We start from the raw sequence: 22,004 nt of genomic DNA, 5'->3' as shown, positions 1-22,004 counted from the left end.
AGCCCCCTCCAGGTGAGCAGGCCTCACCACGCCTAACGGGAACTTGGGCAGACAAATGTCACAGCTCCGAGCATCCCGCAGCTTCCTCCTCCTTTCCCCCAGCTCTCCCTGCCCAGCACAGTGCTGTAGGGAACAGAATACCCCTTTGGCCAGGTGGGGTTGATGGTCCCAGCTCTGTGCCCTCCCAGCTCCTTGTGCCCTCCAGGCCTTCCCTGGCAGGGCAGTATGGGAAGCTGAAATGACCTTGGCTCTGTGCAGCACTGCTCTGTGACTGCTGTGACATCACCACATGATGTCAACATTGTTGTCATCAAAAACTCAAAGCACGGCATCATACAAGCCTCTGCAAAGAAGCGTAATTCTATCCCAGCCAAAACCATGGCAGAGAGCTAGGTAACAGTAAAATAATGCAAACTGTCTACAGTGAAAGACCTTGTGCTGCGGTTTCCCAATGTGTCATATGCAGCTTTGAATAAAGGGGTCTTGTTTTTGGTGCTGCATTATGCACATCCTAATTTTTAGCCCATTTGGCTAAGGAGGAACATAAGCAGCATTAGGCTGCATCAGGCTCCCACTGGCTGGTTTGGGAAGACAGCAGCATGAGTCTGGGCCCCAGAAGACAACAGCACTGTGGGTTCCGCAGCTGGATACACTATCAGCCAGAATTTCAGCATCACAGAATCATTAATGTAGGAATAGACCTCTAAGATCATCAAGTCCAGCTGGGGACACTGTCACTGCTTGTCATGGCACATCATTGCCACCTCCAGCCTCCATCAGAGAGCTCTATGCTGCTGCTCCTGCGGGATAGCATTTTTGGGTTCCTTTGCAAATGTCCCTGTGCAGCAAAGGGTGGGAGCGCTGCTAGCATTTTGGAACAAAAACGATGTGATCATAGAAGCATAGAATTGCTCAGGTTGGAAAAGACCTTCAAGATCATCAAGTCCAACTGCAACCTAACCATCCTGCCCTAACTCTAACAACCCACCACTAAATCATGTCCCCGAGCACCACATCCAAATGGTTTTTAAACACATTCAGGGGTGGTGACTCCACCACCTCCCTGGGGAGTCTGTTCCAGTGCTTAACAACCCTTTCTGGAAAGAAGCTTTTACTGATATCCAACCTAAACCTCCCCTGGTGCAACTTGAGGCCATTTCCCCTTGTCCTGTCACCACTGAGAAGAGACCAGCCCCGCTCTCACTGCAATCACCTTTCAGGTATTTGAAGAGAGCAATCAGGTCTCCCCTCAGCCTCCTCTTCCCCAGACTAAACAGCCCCAGTTCCTTCAGTCTCTCCTCACAGGACATATTCTTGCCTGGGGTTGTTGTGACCAAAATGCAGGACCTGACACTTGGCCCTGTTGAAACTCATACAGTTTACCTTGGCCCATCGATGCAGTCTATCCAGGTCCCTCTGTAAAGCCTTTCTACCCTCTGGCAGATCAACACTCCTTCCCAACTTGGTGTCATCCGCGAACTTTCTGAGGGTGCATTCAATCCCCTCATCAAGATCATTGATAAAGATGTTGAATAGAAGAGGCCCCAGCACCAAGCCGTGGGGGACACCGACACCGCTCGTGACTGGCCACCAACTGGATTTAACTCCATTGATCACAACTGTTTGGGCCCAGCCATCCAGCCAGTGTTTCACCCAGCAGAGCCCATCCAAACCATGGGCAGCCAGCTTCTCCACAGGGATGCTGTGGGGGACAGTGTCAAAGGCCTTACTGAAGTCCAGGTAGACCACATCAACAGCCTTGCCTTCATCCACTAAGCAGGTCACCTTGTCATAGAATGAAATCAGGTTTGTCAAACAGGATCTACCATTGATGAACCCATGCTGACTGGGCCTGATCCCCTGGTTGACCTTTAACTGATCCACGATGTATCCTGAGATTATCTGTTCCATAACCTTTCCTGGCACCGAGGTGAGACTGACCGGTCTATAGCTACCAGGATCATCTTTCCAGCCCTTCTTGAAGATGGGAGTCACGTTTGCTAGTCTCCAGTCAACTGGGACATTCCCTGTTAGCCAGGACTGTCGAAAGATGATGGAGGGCAGCCTGGCAACCACATCTGCTAACTCCCTGAGCTCTGTAGGTGCAGTCCATCTGGCCCCATGGATGTGCAGGAACACTGCCTGCTGAAGCCAGCAGCAAAGTGTGTTCCCTGCACACAGCCACCCAGTTGTGAAGTGCAAAGTGTCTGTGCTTCCACTGGGGCCCAGCAGAGGTTGGTCCTGTCCCTGGCTCCCAGCTGGCCACATCTGTGAACATGCTTTCATTTTCCTCATCTGTGACACACGTATGAGGATGAGAGCAGGTCTGCTTGAATTCTTTTCTTCTGGTACCTATTCATCTGTGTCACTCACCTCCTCTCTTCCCTGGCCAGTACCTGTCAAAGCCCAGCAGCACACTGACCAAGCTCTTCTAGATAGCTCTGCAGGGAGGTTTTGATGTTTAACATGGAATTTACTTTGCTGTGGGTGTTTGGTGTTACACAGGACTTTGAATGCACTGAAATTGCTGTACCCACACATCACAGCGATGGAGGTTATCAATGCTGGCTAGTTACAGAAAGACCTACGCTTCATGCCCCAGAGAGTGGGGCAAAGTGAATGAGGCTCCATAACACCAACATAGCACGAAGGAGCAGGCGTTCCTTATCATAGCTCCAGATGCATGGGCGATCACTCCACCTAACGTGTGTACCCAGGAGCTAAAGCACATGGATATACATCCAACATGTGAATTTTCATACAACTCCCACCAAGTGCCCACCTATTCCTAGAATTGCCATACATATTAAATACTGTGCATGCGCTGTGTTAAAATAGGGCTCTTGCAAAGGGTCTTTGGTGGTCATGAGTTCCACTGGGAGGTGCAAAAAGTCATGTGCTAAGTGGGTCAGGTCCCATCTTTGAACAAGAAATTATTTACAAAAGATCAGTGCTTGACTAAGTTTCTAATGATCAAGTCGACCTTGTTATAGTACCTATATTACCAACCCCAGGGGGTACAAGGTACCACCCCTCAGCCTGTGCAATGTTGAGATTCTGCTTTCAGGCTCCAGATGTCTTGCTTATCTAAGAAAAACAACCTTCCCTGGACAGAAGGGCAGTTTGCTGAAGACTCCGAATTAACTGCTGAAGCAGTGTGGTTTGTGCGCACAAAGCAATCACATAAGGCTGCAGAAGCTGTAAATTTGCCTGTGTTTGATAAAGGCATCAGGGGAATGGCTGGATCCATGAGCCCTGCATCCTGCTCCGCACTGTGCACCAAACCCAGTGAGACATGGGGACCCCTCTGCCCAAACCTCTGCCCGACATGGAATGGTTTGTAGCTGCTGGAAATCAGAAAGGAAACGTTTCTGGGCACTTCGGAGGGTGGAAACTTTCCAGATGATGTATCAGAAATCGTCAGGATTTACTTGGATGCTGAAAACTTTTGCTGTGTCAGATGAGCAAGAGTCTGTGAGTTTGTTGGCCTGTGTGATTTCTGAGGCTTGCTGCTTTTTACCATAAAGCTTCTGGTATCTGTGCAGTTACTGCAATACTTCAGGATGCTGACAGAGCATTCCAAAGGTTATTGTGACCCCTAAGGAGATGAGGAACAGCTCAGTGCAAGAGAGCTGCTATGCGAACACCAGCACCAATTCTCCATGTGTGCCAGGAAGTACACACAGAGCTGCAAGCAGACTGCCTGAGCAGGCCAAGCACATTGCAGGTTCTGTGCCATGGAATTTCCTCAACAGCAGCACCTTCTGCAGTTGTGGATGGATCATTTTGCTCTGGAAGGCATGGAAATTGTCACCCTGTCCTTCTAATAAGAAGATTTTGCTTTCTGAAAATACTTCCAAGCTGCCCGTTCAAAAATGTTAGCCCTGTCTGTCCACCCCTGTCTGAAACCTCAGGGTTTGGATGGAAGTATGAGCACAACTGTCCAGAGCTGAATTCGTGACATCACAGCACACGTGGGCTTCTCCAGGCCCTCGGAGGCACACATCTCCTAACAGGGTTACTTTGTGCAGTAAGACTCAGTCTGTACCAGTGCGTTAGCCCAAACTTTATGGCAGCACCTGAATAACAAACAGGGTGATAACTTGCAGAGCAGCTGTGCTGGGACGCCAGGCCCTTGTCTGAGCATCTTTCCAGGCAGTACCTAAGGGCTAAGAACAAGGATCATTCTAAAGGCCAGCATGATTGGTAGACACTCACATGTGAGGTACCTTTACACGACCTGCTTTGGTGTTTATTCAGCTGATGGTACTGGTGTGAAACAGGGAAACTCCCACTAGCTCTGCTGTGGAGGAAATGGGATTTCCTCATTCATCACATGCTGGCAGATGGAGGAACAGAGTCCTTACCTACCAGAGCACAGCACAGAACAAGTGCAGAGCAGCACCACTGCACAAGCAGTCGGTGGCTGCACAGCTGGTCGCTGTGCTTGTTCCTTGCAAGGGTCAGCTCCGACCATGCAGTACACAGGGGTAAAGGTGGTAAAACTGACTGCACAAGTGAGAGCATGCATTGTAATAGTGAATGCCTGAAATACGTGCTGATGTTTACATAACCCCTGCCAGGGGTGGATCCTTGTCTTGGACTCCCATAGCGGAGGCATTTCATGTTTTAGCATCGTGGTGTTTCACAGGTTTCACAGAATGGTTGGATTGGAAGGGACCCCGCAGCCCCCACCCCTCCCCTGCCGTGGGTTGGGTGCTTCCCAGGGGATCTCATCCAGTAATTCCCTAATTAGCTGGGAGTTCGCTCTCCTGAAGTTCAGAGTCCTGCTCTTCTCCAGGTCCGTGTTCCTCGAGATCACAAATTCAACCAGGGCATGGTCACTCCAGCCCAGGCTGCCTCCAGTCTTAGAAGAGCTCCTCTGCATTAGGGAGCGCAAGCTCCAGGAACGCTTCACTTGTGCTCGGTTTGCCTAATGCCTGGACCTGGGAGCTGTCCTCAATGCACTCCAGGAACGCCCTGGATCACTTGCAGCTTACCATGTTGCTTCCCCAGCAGACATTCGGGTGGCTGAAATCCCCCATCACAATGAGAGTCTGTGAGCACAATGCCTCTAGTAGCTGAAGCAAGAAGGCCTCATCAGCAGGCTCCCCTTGATCAGTGGGCCTGTCACAGGCCCCGACCACCAAACATCTACACCTGCTCATGGCTGTTTCTCATAGGCAGCTCTTCCAGGCAATCTGCCCACTCCTTAACACAGGGGACAGCTTCCCACCCCTCCTGCCCTGCCTGTCCCTTCTAAAAAGCTTGTAGGCCTCAGCTGCTGTGTTCCCACTTTGTGATTCATCCCACCGTGTTTCTGCGATTCCCATTAGGCCACAGTGGGAAGGCACCTCATCTGAGCTTTTCCCCCGCTGCTTCCTGAGGTGATGCTTGCCCTTCTCAGCAGTACATTCCCTGGCCCTTCTCAGCAGTACATTCCCTGGCCCTTCTCAGCAGTACATTCCCTTTCCCCATCAAACCTAGTTTAAAGCTCAGCCCAGCCAGCTCGCTGCCCAGAACACTCTTGGCCCTCAGCTGCATTCTATCCAATGTCAACACGCCCATGGGTTGAAGTACAAGCAACAGACTGGTGGACAGATGAAGTGACATCAAGGTGCCCTGTGGAGCAAATCGAGGTAAGGCACTCGGTGACACACCAGTGCTGCAGAGGCTGCCAGCAGAGACAGGCGTAGCGTCGTGGAAAGCTCTAGCCTGATTATTATTTTTGATGCATTATGAAGAAAAAATGAGAACAATATTTAAATTAGACTGTTTTATGCTTTATTTAAATCTGTTTAACTACACCAATGTCTACTCAAGACATGAATTGCGCTATCATATCACACAACAGTTTAGTCTCCTCAGCATTCATAGATTTCATAAAGCTACCACGCCAGCCTTCAGCCTTGTAGGCTCCGGTATCTGAGCCGCCTCCTGCTGTAAATCAGGAAGGTCATGCATGGGCATTCAAGTACTGTTACCAAAAATAATCCCACCGTTACCCAGCCACTTATTCTTGGTCCACTGCCAGGAGGGGACTCCCATCAGGGATATGATCCAGCTGAAAAAAATCTGAATAATTTCTGCGCAAAAGCGGGGATACTTGCAGAATCCCAAAGCCTTCCAGTGATCTCTTGGCCAGTCTCCGTCTGAGGAAGGAGATCCAGGCAACAGACCCCCTCCCATCAACGCTGTGGCAGGAGCAAGAAGCCCTGAAGTGCACCAGCTGGTAGTAGGGCACCTAGAACAAGTTGCAGGGAACATCCTTCATTTCACCTCCAGAGCACAGAGGTAGCCAGAAGACAACCCATCACCCTGCAGCAGCGGCTCAGCCACCACTGCAGCTTTGACCAGGCTGAGGGTGAAGGGCAGCCGTGCTCTGCAAGACCAGCTCACAACGTGTTGATGGGACATCACCGCCCTGCAGGACCCCTTCCAGCTCAGACACTGCCCCACTCCTCGCTGGTTAAATACATGCCCTCTCAACAGTGGCAAATGCAGGCCTGCCCTGAGCAGAGGTAGGCACTGTGCCTTGTCTGACAAAAATGCCCGTGTTTGCCTGCATTCTGGTTCTGCACTGCTACGTGATGCAGTAAGGAAAGGACCCAATCTGCTAACACATGAACATATTTTGTCAATCCACTGGCAAATACACCAGGATAACAAGAACAGCAAGCAAAACACAGCAGCACAAAAGTGATTTTTGGAGGTTTCAGAATGCTAACGTGCTGACGTCTTCAGGCAAGACCTCACTGTAGTGACCGGAAAGTTTCATTTTGAACAGAAGTCAGGGTGAGAAGGTATTTGGCAATTTGATCAGGCATTGAGGTGAGACGCTCCTCGTGTTACGGTCCGGGGTAGCAAAGTGGAGCTGTCCTTCTCAGATATTGCTTCATATTGGAAGACAGGGAGAGCAGCCAGCCAGCCACATTCCTGCACTTGCAGCGTGCTCCTCCAGAAGCACTGGATGGTGATGAAGAAACGAAATTTGAGGTTGCTACTTTCAAGGATGCTCCAAATATAATATTTTATTTAAGAAAGGAGTCCTCCCGCATGAGGTCTGGTATTTCACAATGCGAAAATTTATTATCAAAAAATAGACAAAAAGTACAGTTTAACACGTTTACCTGCTCAACATTAGCTCCTAATTAATCTCCTTACTCACACAGCTTCTTTACTCCTATCTGTTGTAGGATTTCAGAAGCACTGTAGGAAACAGTGAAAAAAATAGAAAAATCCTCCAGAAACTGGTAGAAATGCAAGGAGGATAAATAATCAGCCAGAATGCTATTGGCAAGGCATGACAAGAGGAAGAAAACGTTAGAGTACAAAATTCTACATCTTATTGATGTTTCAGTGAGATCGGTTAGTGAACCTCAATGCTTTGGGTCCCCTGACACCAAAAATGGTTATCAAACTAAATGCAGCATATCCTACTGCTTTTTAAAAACGTGGCACATTTCTGTACATCTTTAAAGATCACAAGCTAGAATACAGCCCCTAAGCAGAGGAGCTCACCCAACTGTTTGCTGTTCGTGATGCTCCCACGCTCCTCCTTACCTTGGACGCTCAAGGTACAAATGACACACTGACAGACTTCTGGCAACCTTCAGCACGGAGAGCTGTACCCACATATTCCTTCATTAGCTTACTGCTGTTTCACATGTAAGCCAAATACAGAATGCTTCCTATGTTTCCTTTGGTCTGACAATGTTTGGTTTGGAAGCCTCGACAATGTTCATAGCTCATCCCATTAAATGACCGATGGGACTCTGGATGAGGATCTCATTTTGTTCACTCAAATCTAAGTCTGAGATGTTTAAGAAGATTATCTGCTAGAGAGCACAAACTCCTTAAAACTGCTGAGTACCATAACAGAGGATACATTTACTACCCACAGAATTTTTAAAAAAAAGGAAAAAGAGAAAGTTTGCAAACATTTTTATATTAATAGGAATCAGTTGCTCTGTGACTTAAATGTCAGGGAACATTAAACATCTGTCTCTCCTGAGCAGAATGGGTGCGCTGAAAACCTGGTTCAGCTCCTTAATGGTAGAACAACATTTATCAGCAGAAGTGCTCCAAAACGTCTTGCAGAAACCCAGGATATGAAAGCTTCACGATATGAAAGTTCACGTGCACCTTTAACAAAGGCAAGAGACTGCAAACGCTATTAGTCACAATGGAGTCAAAGAGGAGGAAATTATAACAAGACTTACGTAGATCTCTTGAAGAATAAAGATCACTGAATTTCTGCTTTACAAAGTGTACAGTGCTTTTTTTAAAATTAAATGTATGCTAGGGTTTTTGTGGGTTTTTTTTTTTTTGTAGAAAAGTACATTTATGACACTACTTCAAACAGAAAGACTGGATTTGATAACTACACTTTACAAGAGATGTAAGTAAACATGGAAATTGAGGTTCCTCCCCCCCCGCTCTGATCTGAAGGACAATCCATAGCTGAGAGGGGAAGTCAGTGAATGGGGGAGGAAATTAAAGCCTGAAGCTGAAGAGTGCCAAAACAGAACAGTGTGCTTGGGCAATAGTGTGGATTGGACTGACTACCGGCACGTTGGGAAGCAGCAAGAGACTACCTTACAGACTAAAAAAATGCCATCACAAACTCCCTCTCTCTTTGAAAACAACAAAGCAGACAAACACAAGCTCTTTTCAGACTTTTGTGTATATGGAATTTTAAGATAGGAAATACAAATTGGTTAAAATACTGCTAAGAATAGCACAAACAAGAAACATACTTCACTTATCACTTAATACAAGTTTCTACAGAAAAATATCAGTGAAACATCCAGATCTTGCAGTATTCCAAGTATATATACATCTGGTAGTCCAAAATTTACTTTTCTTGGATTTAATTTAAGCACCTTCATTACACAGTGTTTTTTACTACAAAACAAGCAAACATACATTCAGAACCCTAAACTATTTTCATAATTAGCATATTTTAAAGCATTCTATGTCAGACAGATGCATCCAAAGTTGGTTTTCTTTTCAAGATATGCAATCTGCACTGGCTGTAGCAAACAGCTCTTTGCATTATTGTTCACACCTAATGCAACAACTTGATTTTTGCAGGTTATTTATTTAAATGCTTTCACTTTTACAAAATATTTTAGAAAAAAAAATAGGAAATTTGCACTTCAGTTTCTCATTCTCGAAACATGTTACTTCATGAATGTGTGGAGGACAGCTCCCAGGTCCAGGCATTAGGCAAACCAAGCACAAGTGAAGTGTTCCTGGAGCTTGCGCTCCCTAATGCAGAGGAGCTCTTCTAAGACTGGAGGCAGCCTGGGCTGGAGTGACCATGCCCTGGTTGAATTTGTGATCTCGAGGAACACGGACCTGGAGAAGAGCAGGACTCTGAACTTCAGGAGAGCGAACTCTCAGCTAATTAAGGAATTACTGGAAGAGATCCCCTGGGAAGCTGTGCTGGCGGGGAGAAGGAATAAACAGAGCTGTCAGCTCTTTAAGAATACATTTCTGAGAGTGCAAGATCTCTCCATCCCCAAGTATAAGAAATCAAGCAGAGGAGGCAGGAAACCATCGTGGCTGTGCAAGGACCCACTGGTCAAACTGAGGGAAAAGAAGGGAATGCAAAGACAGTGGAAGCAGGGATGTGTGGCCTGGGAAGAATACAGGGATGCTGTCACGATGTGCAGAGATGGGATCAGAAAAGCCAAGGCACAGATGGAACTGCACTTGGCGAGGGATGTGAAAATTAACAAGGGTACACAGGTCAGAAGAGACAGGCCAAGGAGAGGGTATCTCCTCTGAGTAAGGAGAAGGGAGAACTGGCTACAACAGAGATGGAGAAGGCTGAGGTACTCAGTGAGTTCTTGGCCTGTCTTCACTGGCAGCCAGGCTTCCCCTGTCTCTTGTATTTCTGAATCTTCACATCCCTTAACCTCTGGGCAGCAGTTGGAGGAGTGGGGGGAGGGGGGGAGCAAAATCCCTCCTACTGTAAGAGAAGAGCAAGTTCAAGACCACATGATGACACTGAATATGTACAGGTCCATGTGACCAGATGACATGCATCCCAGGGTCCTAAAGGAGCTGGCTGATGTGGTTGCTGAGTTGCTCTCCATCATATTTGAATAGTCAATGCTGTCAGGTGAAATCCCCAGTGACTGGTGACCCGTTTTTTAAGGACAGAAAGGAAGATTCAGGGAATTAGAAGCTGCTGAGCCTCACAGCTGTGCCTGGGAAGATCATGCAGCAGATCCTCCATGGAAGCTATGTTAAGGCACATGCCAGACAAGGAGGTGATCTGAGACAGCCAGCATGGCTTCAACAAGGGCAGACTGTGCCTGACCAGTCTAGTGGCCTTTATGATGGAGCGACAGCATCAGCAAAAAGACCAATGTCTGTACTTCTGGAACGCCTTTGACATGGTCCTTAACCACATCCTTATCTCTAAATTAGATACTGAAGGGTGGACTAGTAGTGGATAAGGAATTGGCTGGATGGTCAGAGCCAGATGGCTGCAATCCACTGTTCTGTGTCCAGGTGGAGGCCGGCCACGAATGACATCCCCCAGGGATCCATCTTTGGACCGGCACTCTTTAACATCTTCTTCAATGACCTAGATACTGGGATTGAGGGTACCCTCAGCACATGTGCTGATGACACCAAGCTGAGTGGAGCAGTTGACACAGCAGAAGGAAGGGATGCCATCCAAAAGGACCTGAACAAGCTTGAAAATGGAGCACACATGAACCTAATGAGGTTCAACAAGGTCAAGGGCAAGAAGATGCACACTGGGAGAGGCAACCCCAGACACATGAACAGACTGGACAGAATTCCTTGAGAGCAGCCCTGCAGAGAAGGACTTGGGCTCCTGGTAGGCGGAAAGCTGGGCATGAGCCAGGAGTGTGTGCCTGCAGCCCGGATGGCCAGCTGTGTCCTGGGCTGCATCAACAAGGGGGTGGCAGCAGGGCAGGGAGGGGACTGTCCCCCTCTGCTCTGCCCTCCTGAGGCCCCAGTTGGAGTATTTTATTCAGGCCTGGCATCCCCAGCACAAGAAAGACATAGCGCAGTTTGAGCGGGTCCAGAGAAGGCCACAAAGATGATCAGAGGACTGGAGCACCTCTCCTACAAAGACAGGCTGAGAGCTGGGCTTGTTCAGCCTGGAGAAGGCTCCAGAGATATCTCACTGCAGCTAATACCTAGAGAGCCCTACAGGAAACCTTGGGAGGGATTTTTCTTCAGGGAGTGTAATGGTAGGACATGGAGTAATGGCTTTACACTAAAAGAGAGCAGGTTTAGATTAGATATTAGGAAGAAAATTTTCACTATTGAGGGTGGTGAGGCACTGGAACAGGCTGCCCACAGACGTTCTGGATGCCCCATTCCTGGAGGTTGGATGGGGCCCTAGGCAACCTGATCAAGTGGGTGGCAACCCCGTCCATGTCAGGGAGGTTGGAACTTGATGATCTTTAAGGTCCCTTCCAACCCATGCCATTCTATGATTCTGTGAGACAACTACACTCTCACTCAACCCCACCCCTCCGTTTTGCAAAGGAAATTTGTTGTAGGGACCGTATCCCCATTGAGCCCCAGGCCTGCGTGTACATAACAATAATGTTTTACAGATCTACAGACTTCTGAGGACCTCAAAGTTATTTGCTAATAGTTGTCTAATCCTCACAACACCCCTGTGAGGTAGGTAAGGTATTATCCCCAATTTATAGAATCAAGACTTTTGTGTGTGGCATAACCACACACAACTGTTCACAGACCTACGAAAGCAGCTTCTTAGCTTGAGCAAAATAGTGTTAATGCTCCTGCAGTGCTTCAGAGAGTTAAGAGTTTGTACTGGCACTCTCGTTCAGGCTGGGAGGTGCTAGCAGTTAAAGCAAAGTGCTAGGTAGGTTGCTACTCTGCCACCTCAGGCATGTTGTTTTGGAATGTTTATAAAGGTGGCTGGACTGGCTGAACCGTTTGCCACACTTCAGGCAGGCATAAGGCTTCTCTCCTGTGTGCACACGGATGTGTTTCTTACAGTCTGTTAAGGTCAAAAAAGTCTTGCAGCAGATCTTACATGCATATTTGCGTGCACCTTCTACAACCAAGACATTGTGCTCAGATAAGGCTTTCTTACATTTTGAAAGAACATCTGCAGATGCCCGTGTCAACTGTGGAGGACCAGGTTGCGAAGGATGCCCGTTTTCAAAAGAAGTGGTCCCATTGATGATCAGCTGGGAACTAGGTGAGTTATCCTGCAGCTGGGAGCTCCTGACGGAGGTTACAACAGGCATTTTGGGGGCTATGCGGCGGTACCCAGGAAAGCTACTGGCTCCTCCTCTTACAGAGCCTATCATTGCCCTTGACAAAGAATGCAGGCCCAAGCCTGACCTTGGGAAGTCCATACCAAACTGTTCCGCAGCCCGATACCCAGACGTCTGTACACAGGGAAGACCCATCACATCCTGCATTGGTCTAACAAAATGGGATTCTGCAGGCTCACTGAACGGATTCTCAACATGAGAGACTGTGGCAGATGAATGACCACCAGCAGGCCCTGTCTCTGGACTCATCAGGAAAGAAGCATCACTGTCCATTCTGCAGTCACTCGTTGTGTTTGGAATGTTGTCATCAGTATTTTGACTAGCACCATAGCTGCCACCTCTGCCTTTATTCAGAAAATTTGAGATACTGAAAGTAGACTTGTGTTCCAGGTTATTTGACACCTCCATAATATGGATATCTCCCACCCTATCTGTAGTAGACTGCGGATCAGAAAAGCTACGATCACTGCTCTCAGGACTCAGCTCTATCTTCTCTGCACTCACAACTCCTCCTTCCACTTCAACAGACTCACTGCCTTCTGCTTGGGAAGTGACATCACTCACCTCATCCTGAGGCTCCGGGGAACTCAAGGGCTCAGATTTAACCACCACCCTCATGTGCTCTTTTTCATTTATGCTAACCTCTGGATTGTCACACGGGAAGTTGTTTTTCTCAGATGTAGCCTCCTGGTCAAAGCTGGTTTCCACTTGTGTTGCCTGCGATGCCATGGACATCTGTGAAATGTTTCCTCCACTGTTGTCAGACTGACTGGGCACTTGAGTATCTTCCTGAGCACTGAAAGACTGATCAAACATAATATTATTATCTTCCTGGTTATCGGTGACAGCATCAGCCTTAGAGTTGTCCACTATCTTCAGTGAATCTGGTGAAAAGAAATCCTCCCGTGAATGAACAACAGACTGCCCGCTCTCAGGAGCCACGTCAGAAACAGCCTCATCTATGGCAGGCCTCATTCGCTGCCTGGCCCGATCTTCAGAAGACTGTTTACGCTTGTGAAGACGGCGAATAGGAAAAGTAGAGCGCTGTTCTATGTTGCTTCTCATTGAGGAACTCATAGTGCTTGGCTGTTCCTCTGAGCTCTGAGTGGAATTTAATGCAGAGCTCACAATGCTCAGCCCAAGCTGCTGAAGCATGAAAGACCTTTGAATGCGTGCATTTTGCTCTTGAACCCTATCACTTGGTGGAGACATTGGCAGTGTCCTGGTAGTAAGGTAGTGTTTGCATGCTTTAACAACAGAGTTTAAATGCAAGTGAGATGCAGCCAGCAAGATATCCATAACGTTGCTCTCTCCAAGCATAAGTGTGGAAGTGTACATCATGTCTATGAGAGCAGCAAAAGCTTCTGCTGTCACCACTTCACTATCCAGCTGAATCATATTCATGGTTTGATCTCCTTCTGCTACAGTAAAGAGAGCTCGGAAATGCGTACTACATGCTGCTAAGACAGAGCGATGGGCTTTGAAATGCCTGTTTCCCACCACAATGACGCAGTCGCAAAGCTGGCCATGAAGCCTCTGGTAGTTGAGCTGCTGAAAGATTTGCTCAAAGTGTCCCGGAAAATCCATGATCCTATAAAACAGAAGAAAAGAGACTATAATACTAAAAATGGCTGAGGTTCTATTTAAATCACAGTGGGACTGGGTTTAAAAATGAAAGATGACGTCTGAAAGACAGATGAACGATAACCAATTCACCAACTGCCACGGTGTTGCTATATCAGAACTAGCAATCTCCCAGAGGAACACGGGAGAGACAAACAGACTGTCATGCAGCTAACATAGCACAACAGCTACCCCAGTGCCAGACTTGTGGGCAGCTCCACTGCAAACTATATAATGCAGTTCATTCTCCTGTTAACTTCTGTCCAAACTATAAGATATTCTTCAGTAAAATACTTAATCCTGGTTTAATTAAAAAAAAATAATCTAACCATTAAGTCATGCAAAATCTGACAAAGCACCCCCTGCTCCCCTCAGCTGTCAGACTGGAGAAGAGCAGCAAGCTGCTGTTCCCAAGCCAAAGATGCTGCTGTACTCACCTGCCTACCACTTCTCCACAGCACACAACACACACGTCACAGGTATTAGCCTGAGGAGCATTTCACCATATACTGTACTAGACTAGGAACGCTCTCCCTGTCCACAGGAAGCAGACTCACAACAAAACGGAGTTTTATGTAAACACAGAAACAAAAATTCCTGCCAGCAGAAGTCAGAGATGGTTGAAAAGCATTTGCCTCAGATTTTAATTGGTTCCTAGGCATTTTAAAAGCTGTAGGAAATTGCATTTTATGCCTTCCAACAATGCTGAGGGTCCAGTCTTATTGAGGCATCAAAAATCCCTTAATTCAGCAACACAAAGGCTACAACATCTGAATGCCTGAAGTAAGCAGTGTAATGAGATTTAATAAGTACTTTGCCAATCTCCCTTATTCCTGTAGATTAAGATATGCAATAAAATAGAAGTTTGAAACAAAACTATTTTTTAAGACACAGGAATACAGATAACAAGCGATTTTATTTATATCTCACTACAAATGTACGTTTGAAAGTAAAGCAGGGCATCTTCAAACAAAAACAGCATTAGGACAGGAAGATTTTAGAATTGCACAGCTTTTATTTCTGCACATTTTCTTTACGAGAAGTGTAATACAACAGAAAGTGTGGAAATCCTTTCTGCATTCTTTCTGAATGACAGAGGAACAGGGCAGCAGACCCTGAAACTCAATGACTTCAGGCAGGAAGGACAAAAGGATCACAGGCAGACTGAAAAAAGAGCTACAAGCCCCAGTAGGAAGGATTCGAAAATTCATAGAGGACACTGCTGTTCTGTGACCAGTGCTGCTAAGGTGCAGTCTGCCTTCGCATATCTGCCTAACTAATGGCCTGCTTTGTTCCACCCACCACCGTGCAAGGACTTCCTCCCCTGCAGCCTGGAGGCAGGCTTGTCTGGAAAGTGGAAAAAGGACTGCTAACATCTCCTTGTTCGTCTTTGCTTGCTTCTGAGATGGGCCAGGTGTTACACTGGAGATAACACTCTGCCCACGGCTTCACAGGAGTTGAAAAAAGATCTTGGGAGACTTTAGGAAGAGGAGGAGAAGCAGGCAGGGAGGCCTAGCAGTTGCCCCAGCTCCAAAGAAATTATTTCTTGCTCTCCCTTTAGACTACCATCACTGCAGTATCTGTTTATGCTTGAGGGACCTGGATGTTGGTCAGCTTCCTTTCAACTCACTCCCTCTACAGTCAGGACTAAGAGCTCCAAGGAACCATTTAACATTCAAGGATGACCTGCACAGCGTACAGTGCTACAGTCTGTAGACAAGAGACCCTGGAGAACACCAGGAACCCACCAGCACAAGACAGGGAATCTCCTTTTCCTGAAGGTTGGAATTAACACTGCTTTTCAGCTACAACAACCTTACAAAATGTATGAGCACTGAACCATAACCACTACCTCCTACAAACTACTCTCCTGCAGCCAAGGCAGGAGAGCTTCAATATGCTGCATCTACAACTGAAAATGATGTTGTTCTTGTTGCACCTTCACTGCAGACACACAGAAGTGCAGGACCCAGCAACAACTGCTTTGGCTTCCAGGGTCATCAGAAGCAAAGCTGCACAGGGAGCTAAGCACTCCCCAGTCTCTGTACATTACTTCAGGTCATTTTACAGAGCTTCAGGCAATGCAACAGATATGATACACTGAGAGCTCATGCATTGTCCATTGCAACCCAGTCCGAGGAAACAGCATCCTTCTACAGTTGTGCAATAATGCATTCAAACCAATGTGCAGTATAGACTGGCTGGAAAAAAGAAAACTAACACATTTGAGCCAGAGATGATAGGCAAGAGCTGCTGCTTTTGACCAATGGTCAAAAATGGGATTTCAGAATCAGAAAATGTTCTTGCTTAAAGTCAGCAAGAAATGACTGAGACGTCTCTACACCCAGAACAAGATAACCACCAGTTCTGCTTCAAGTAGTGCTAATCTGGCTTCATATTTTTTCACTACACCATAAGGGCTAAAGTCCTTAAACCAAAATCAATAAACATCAACCCCATAGAAACTTGAGGTCTTGTACAAGATTCATTTGAAAATTAGAAAGCTAAATGTGAATCATATATATACTAAATACAATCCACATACAGTACTGTGTGAGATATCAATTACTTCAGGTTAGTAAATACTTGTGAAGTACCCAAGTCAGTACTAAAATATTTCTGATTGTTCTATTTCTGGCACACAGTCTTGAGGTATAGGTGATACCTCAACTTTCAGCAAAACCTGGCCATACAGACTCCCCTGAAGCACTCACAGGCAGCACATCCCATTCATTCCACCCTAGAACAAGTCCATCTTCATCTCTCTGTGCAGATACCAACTCAAGCCATCCCATGATTCTACAGTTCTAAGATTCTGTGACTGAGTCAGGTATTCCATCAATGTACCAACATCAATTCAGATTAAGGACACGGATGCTTCTGATTGTGAAGAGTGGATTCAGCAGCCAGTTTCTGCAGCCTTCGTGATGCTCACAGACAGCTTCCAGTTCACTTTCTAGGGACCCAGGGAATGTTAATGAATGTTTCTTTGGAATCACATTCCTAGAATCATATCATAGAATCACAGAATGGTTCGGGTTGCAAGGGACCTTTAAGATCAACTAGTTCCAACCTCCCTGCTATAGGCAGGGACACCTCCCACTAAACTCCCCTCAGCAGCCTATTCCAGTGGTTCATCACCCTCATAAGAAAGAATTTATTCCAAACATCCAATGTAAATCTACTCTCTTTCAACTATTGTTCCTTCTCCTACCAATTCCCTCCTGATAGCGTCCCTCTCTCACTTTCCTGGGTGAGAGCACCCAGCAAGAGTTTTTCATGTAACAGTGTGTGACATCACCAGGCAATGGATGTGACCTCATGGCCCTCCATTGCATACACTGGGTCATGGCAGAGCCTGGCCCAGCTGAGCTTGCACGTGGCCTCCAGCTAAGTGTGTCTGCGAGGTATGTAGACGTAATGAGGCTTTCTTGGGTTGTGCTGTGCGCCTCTGGCAGATGTTCTCAGTGCCCATCACCGCAGTATTGCCTATTTCTCACCAGCCCTGCCTGGCTCAGGCAGCCAGGACTCACAAAATGCACCTGAGGCAGCAGAGGTGTGTTTCCAGCCTCCCTGCAATGGGCTGCTTGCGCCCCACCACACCAGGCTGTCCACAGCCCCATCCAGTCTGGCCTTGAGCACCTCCAGCAATGGGGCACCCACAGCTTCTCTGGGCAGCCTGAGCCAGGGCCTCACCACCCTGAGTAAAGAATGTTCTCCTAATACATAACCTAGGTCTCCACTCTTTCAGCTTAAAGCCATTACTCCTTGTCCTACCATTACATTCTCTGTAGTGGAGTCAATCTCAGCTTTCCTGTAGGGCCCTTTAAGCACTGGAAGGTAACAGTGAAGTCTCCCTGGAGCCTTCCCTTCTCCAGGCTGAACAATCCCAGCTCCCTCAACCTTTCTCCACAGGAGAGGTGCTCAGCCCTCTGATCATCTTCATGGCCCTCCTCTGGGCCTGCTCCAACAGCTCTGCATCCTTCCTGTGCTGGGGGCTCCAGGCCTGGACGCAGTGCTGTAGTTGGAGCCTCATGAAGTCAGAACAGAGGGGGAGAATCCTCTCCCTGCCCTGCTGCCACCCTCCCCCGCTGACACAGCCCAGGATACAGCTGGCCACCATCTGGGCTGCAGGCACACACTGCTGGCTCATGCCCTGCTTCCCGCCCACCAGAACACCCAACTCATCTGCAAGGCTGCTCCCAGCCAGCTAATTGCCTAGACTGTATTCATGCTCGTGATTACCCTGATCCAGGGCCACCACTTTGATATATATACTTGAAATACAAAATTAAAAGCTAGACCAAGAGCTTGGGGTTTTTTTGGTTTGGTTTTTTTTCATCAGGTAAACAAAGGATATTTGCATCTCAGAGCCCATTCACAAAAATATGTATTTAGGGGCTTTTCCTATTCTAAGCACCAAGCCCGCAGGAATCCCTGGAAAAAAGCCAATACTTGAAAGTGTGCCAATACAGTATTAGTAACTGTTGACCAATTAGCTTAAATTACGTTTTACAAAACATTATCAAAGACTTTTACTGTATTTAACCTCTGCGTTAGAATTAAAGCATCTCTGAAAAAGCTTTTGTGAAGTCACAAAAACAAATCTAAATCTACACAGGAATAACTGGTAACAGCAGTTACCGTTCTATGGGCAGTTATGCTTTTTGAATAAAAATAAGAAAATTAGGCTGGCTAGACAGTAAATTAGAGACAGAAGGGAATGGAAACCCTAACTTTCTTCAACATTTTGAGCAAGTTTGATCACTTTGAAGCATGACTCACTCTCTGACCTAATGGCATTTTCAAACTGCATAAAAGGGGGATTTTTAGCTAGCAGTAGTTTAAATGAATTCTGGATTTGTCTCATACAACTAAAGTAGGCAGCAGTGTTACACTGCCTTCACATATGCACCAGTGTGCCAAATGCCAGCTGTGAAAGGCATTCTTTGTGTGTGCCTGAAAATGACACAGAAAAACATCAGCAATTAGCAACCTTGATGACTGACAATTTAACTTAGAGCAGCTCATTTAAGGTTTTGCTTTGCCAGGTGTGATACATCGTTCATCTCACAGCATTAGTCTCCGTACGATCAGGGAGGATGAGTTACCACTTGTCTAAGAATCAGAAAACTGCACTGCAAAAGCTGCTGCTGACTGCACCGCCTTCCAGAGAAGAGATTATTTTATAATGTCACATTCTCTCATCATTTGAAAAGTATTAAAAATAGATATTGCAACCTATAGTAATGCTAGCTTATCAATAAGCTGCAAAGAGCAACTCTGAATGGACCAACTGAAAGCCTTCCAAAAAAAGCTAGATATTTCTTAGACACTCTCGATTGTCTGAAAAAACTAACAGCATCGTGATGGCAGGATGTGAAAGCTGCTTCCTCATGGTTTTCTTCACCACAGCCCAACTCTGTAATGCATGTGCTGGTCTCTAGATCCAAGAGCACATTATCACATTTCTGTACAAGACACAGTAAGGGACTAAAATATGGCACCGCTGTGCTTTGATGTGCCATCTCAGCTTGTCACCAGGGAGGCTGTGTCTTTGCTGTAATTCAGCTCCTTAGCACACACATACTGCTGCACATTCTCAACAGACTAAACACTATTTCTTGCAGCTTACTGTTTGAGCTACAAAGCCAGTACCACAGACTTAAAAGACATCAGTTTCTTTAAGTTACAAGAGCAAAGTGTTTTCCAGGAAATCAGTAAAGAGGAAAAGATAATGGATTCTACTTTTGGTCTTTGGTCTAGGAAGCCAGAAAACTGTATCAAGATAGGAGAAAACAGCTGTTCCCAAAAACAGAAGGGCTTTGCAGGCGTGACACAATGGCGCACCTTAGCAAATCTGTGTCATTGATATCATTAGCTAATTTTTTCACATAGGAGACAGCAGAGAAGGTGGCTACAGAGAACTGGCAACAATGCCATGTAAAGGTATGGAACGATAAACTGCCACCAGTGAGAATCTGAAATTACAGTTACCAGCTCAGGCAACATTCCTTATGGTTCATGATACTGTGGCAGTGCGCACCAGGAACCACCCTCCTCTCAGAAGAATGGCCACTGAAAAGTAAACTCAGTTGCCAGCTTCTCCATGCAGGAATCACTCTCAGTTCAATGCACGGATATTACAAATAACAGGCAGAACCAAGGAGCTGCATGGAAGCATCAAAGGTAAGAGCAGGCACAAACACCTCAGCATCACCATCACATCTGCTTGCTCAGTATGACAATAACTTCTAATGCTAGCTCCTCCTATTCATTATTTACTGGAAGTTTTTAAACAAACTGTCCAACTTCCCTGATGATTCTAAAGGTGTCTTTGTCAAAAGCTTTAAACAAACACTCGACATAAGCTAGTTTCTACTGTTGAAGAAAACTGTTTTTGCCATGAAAGTGATTGTATCAGAGTAATAAAGACTACTTGTCACCTCCACAAAGGCTGCATTACTATCTTCTCTTCAACTTAGGGAAGTAACTATATCCACATAACTGATTCAACCAATAACTACTGTATTTGATAGGAGAACGGCTGAATTACCTGCTTATGGTTTTCCAAAACTCACTGAAAAAACCCTAACCATGTCACTCCACATACAGAAGAAAGTCTACACGAATGACTTACAGGGTTCCATGTATTTTATGACTGCTGTTCCAAAAGTAATGCCTTCTATTTTATTATGTTGACCCACAATGTCAGCATTGGATGTTGGTGGGATGGCAGCAGAGGTTAAACCTTTGCACCAACATTCCGTTACAGCCATGTGACAGACGGCAGCAGAGGGGCAATCTGACAAAATGGCATCTGACATGGAAGTACATATGAAGCAGAAGAGCATTGCTGAATTCCTCCATACAGAAAAAAACAGCACCCAACTACATTCATCAATGCTTGCTGAACGTTTATGGAGAGCAAACAGTGGATGTGAGTACAGTGAGGCGGTGGGTGATGTGTTTCAGCAGTGGTGACAGATGTCACCTCCACTGGTGCAGATTACTGTGAGGGTGGCATCCAGGCTCTTGTGCATCACAGGTGAGAATGCATTGCTAATGGTGGTCACCATGTTGAAAAATAGTGTTCGGTAGCAGAGCATTTGCTCTATCAAATGATCTATCTATTGTAGTTGCCATGGAAATAAACAGGAGGCATTACTTTCAGAGCAACCTACGTAGCACACACAATGATGTGAAATGGAAGTATTTTATTAAATAACAATTTTTATGATTTTCATGTGTGGATGCTGAATTAAACTCCATCTGAACAATTCTGAAAGGGTAGAGAAAGAAATAAAGCACATCTGGTCAGCTCCAAGACAGAACTGCGTTCCGTGCTTAACACAGATGTCAGTGCCAACTGACCTTTTTCCTGTAACAGACAGGCTTACAGCACAGTGCCACAGCAGCAGACTGGTTTCCAGCTTATCCACCACATGGCTCTGTCAGCGTGAGACAAACCATCAGCTGCAAGGTGGGTGCAACATGCCCCGCATCATTAGCAAGAAGCAGAAGGAAGGGATGGAGAGCTGCTGTGTGCTAACAGGGCAGCTACCACCTCCCCAGGCAAGTGCAATCCTCCACAGCACAGCTAAGACGAGCAAGGCAGTAACTACACAAACGTGCGACAGGAAGGCCTGTTCCCTTCCATGCCACCTCAGGATACCCTTCCCTACAGTCTCCAGGCTGTTACATGAACTCCGGACGGGGAAAGGCAGGTGGCTCCGGTACGCACTGAGGCTGCACGCCAGGAGACCCTTACGTTCCCCCCACCGGTTAAAACGTCCCAGCGCTGCGTCCCTCCCTCAGGGGACCGATCCTGCGCACCGCCACCGCTACAGACCCGCTCCAAGCTCCTCCTCCAGCGCCGGTATCGCGACGCGGGGAGCGGGGCTGGGCCAGACAACGGCAGCCCGCAAAAGGCCACACCGGCAGGAGTTCTCACGCACGGCAGCCCCGGCCCCGCCCCCAGCTCACCGTCAGCGCGGGCCCTGCGCACCCCAAACCCGCCGCGCGCCGACGCTCCGTACGGGGGTAGAGCCGCGCCCGGCGCACGCGCGTGGG

The 22,004-nt window shown here is 46.9% G+C and overlaps 1 protein-coding gene across 3 annotated transcripts in view; it reads right to left on the bottom strand.

Moving 5' to 3' along the window:
- ZBTB5 (zinc finger and BTB domain containing 5) overlaps positions 5,762-22,004 on the bottom strand; it is a 16,504-nt gene continuing 261 nt past the window's right edge. The window contains exons 1-2 of one of the 3 annotated variants that reach the window (XM_021380031.1): positions 21,918-22,004; positions 5,762-13,899 (exon numbers count right to left, since the gene is read on the bottom strand). In XM_021380031.1, the coding sequence (XP_021235706.1) occupies positions 11,871-13,895 (2,025 nt within the window). In that variant the 5' untranslated portion in view covers positions 13,896-13,899; positions 21,918-22,004 and the 3' untranslated portion in view covers positions 5,762-11,870. Of the gene's footprint in view, positions 13,900-21,305; positions 21,897-21,917 lie in introns of those variants that run through there. The other 2 variants (XM_021380033.1, XM_021380032.1) reach the window with 2 other exon arrangements.

Source organism: Numida meleagris, chromosome Z, assembly GCF_002078875.1.
Source record: "Numida meleagris isolate 19003 breed g44 Domestic line chromosome Z, NumMel1.0, whole genome shotgun sequence".
In the NCBI taxonomy this organism is placed as follows: Eukaryota; Metazoa; Chordata; class Aves; order Galliformes; family Numididae; genus Numida; species Numida meleagris.
This window is presented reverse-complemented; position numbering and strand designations above follow the sequence as displayed.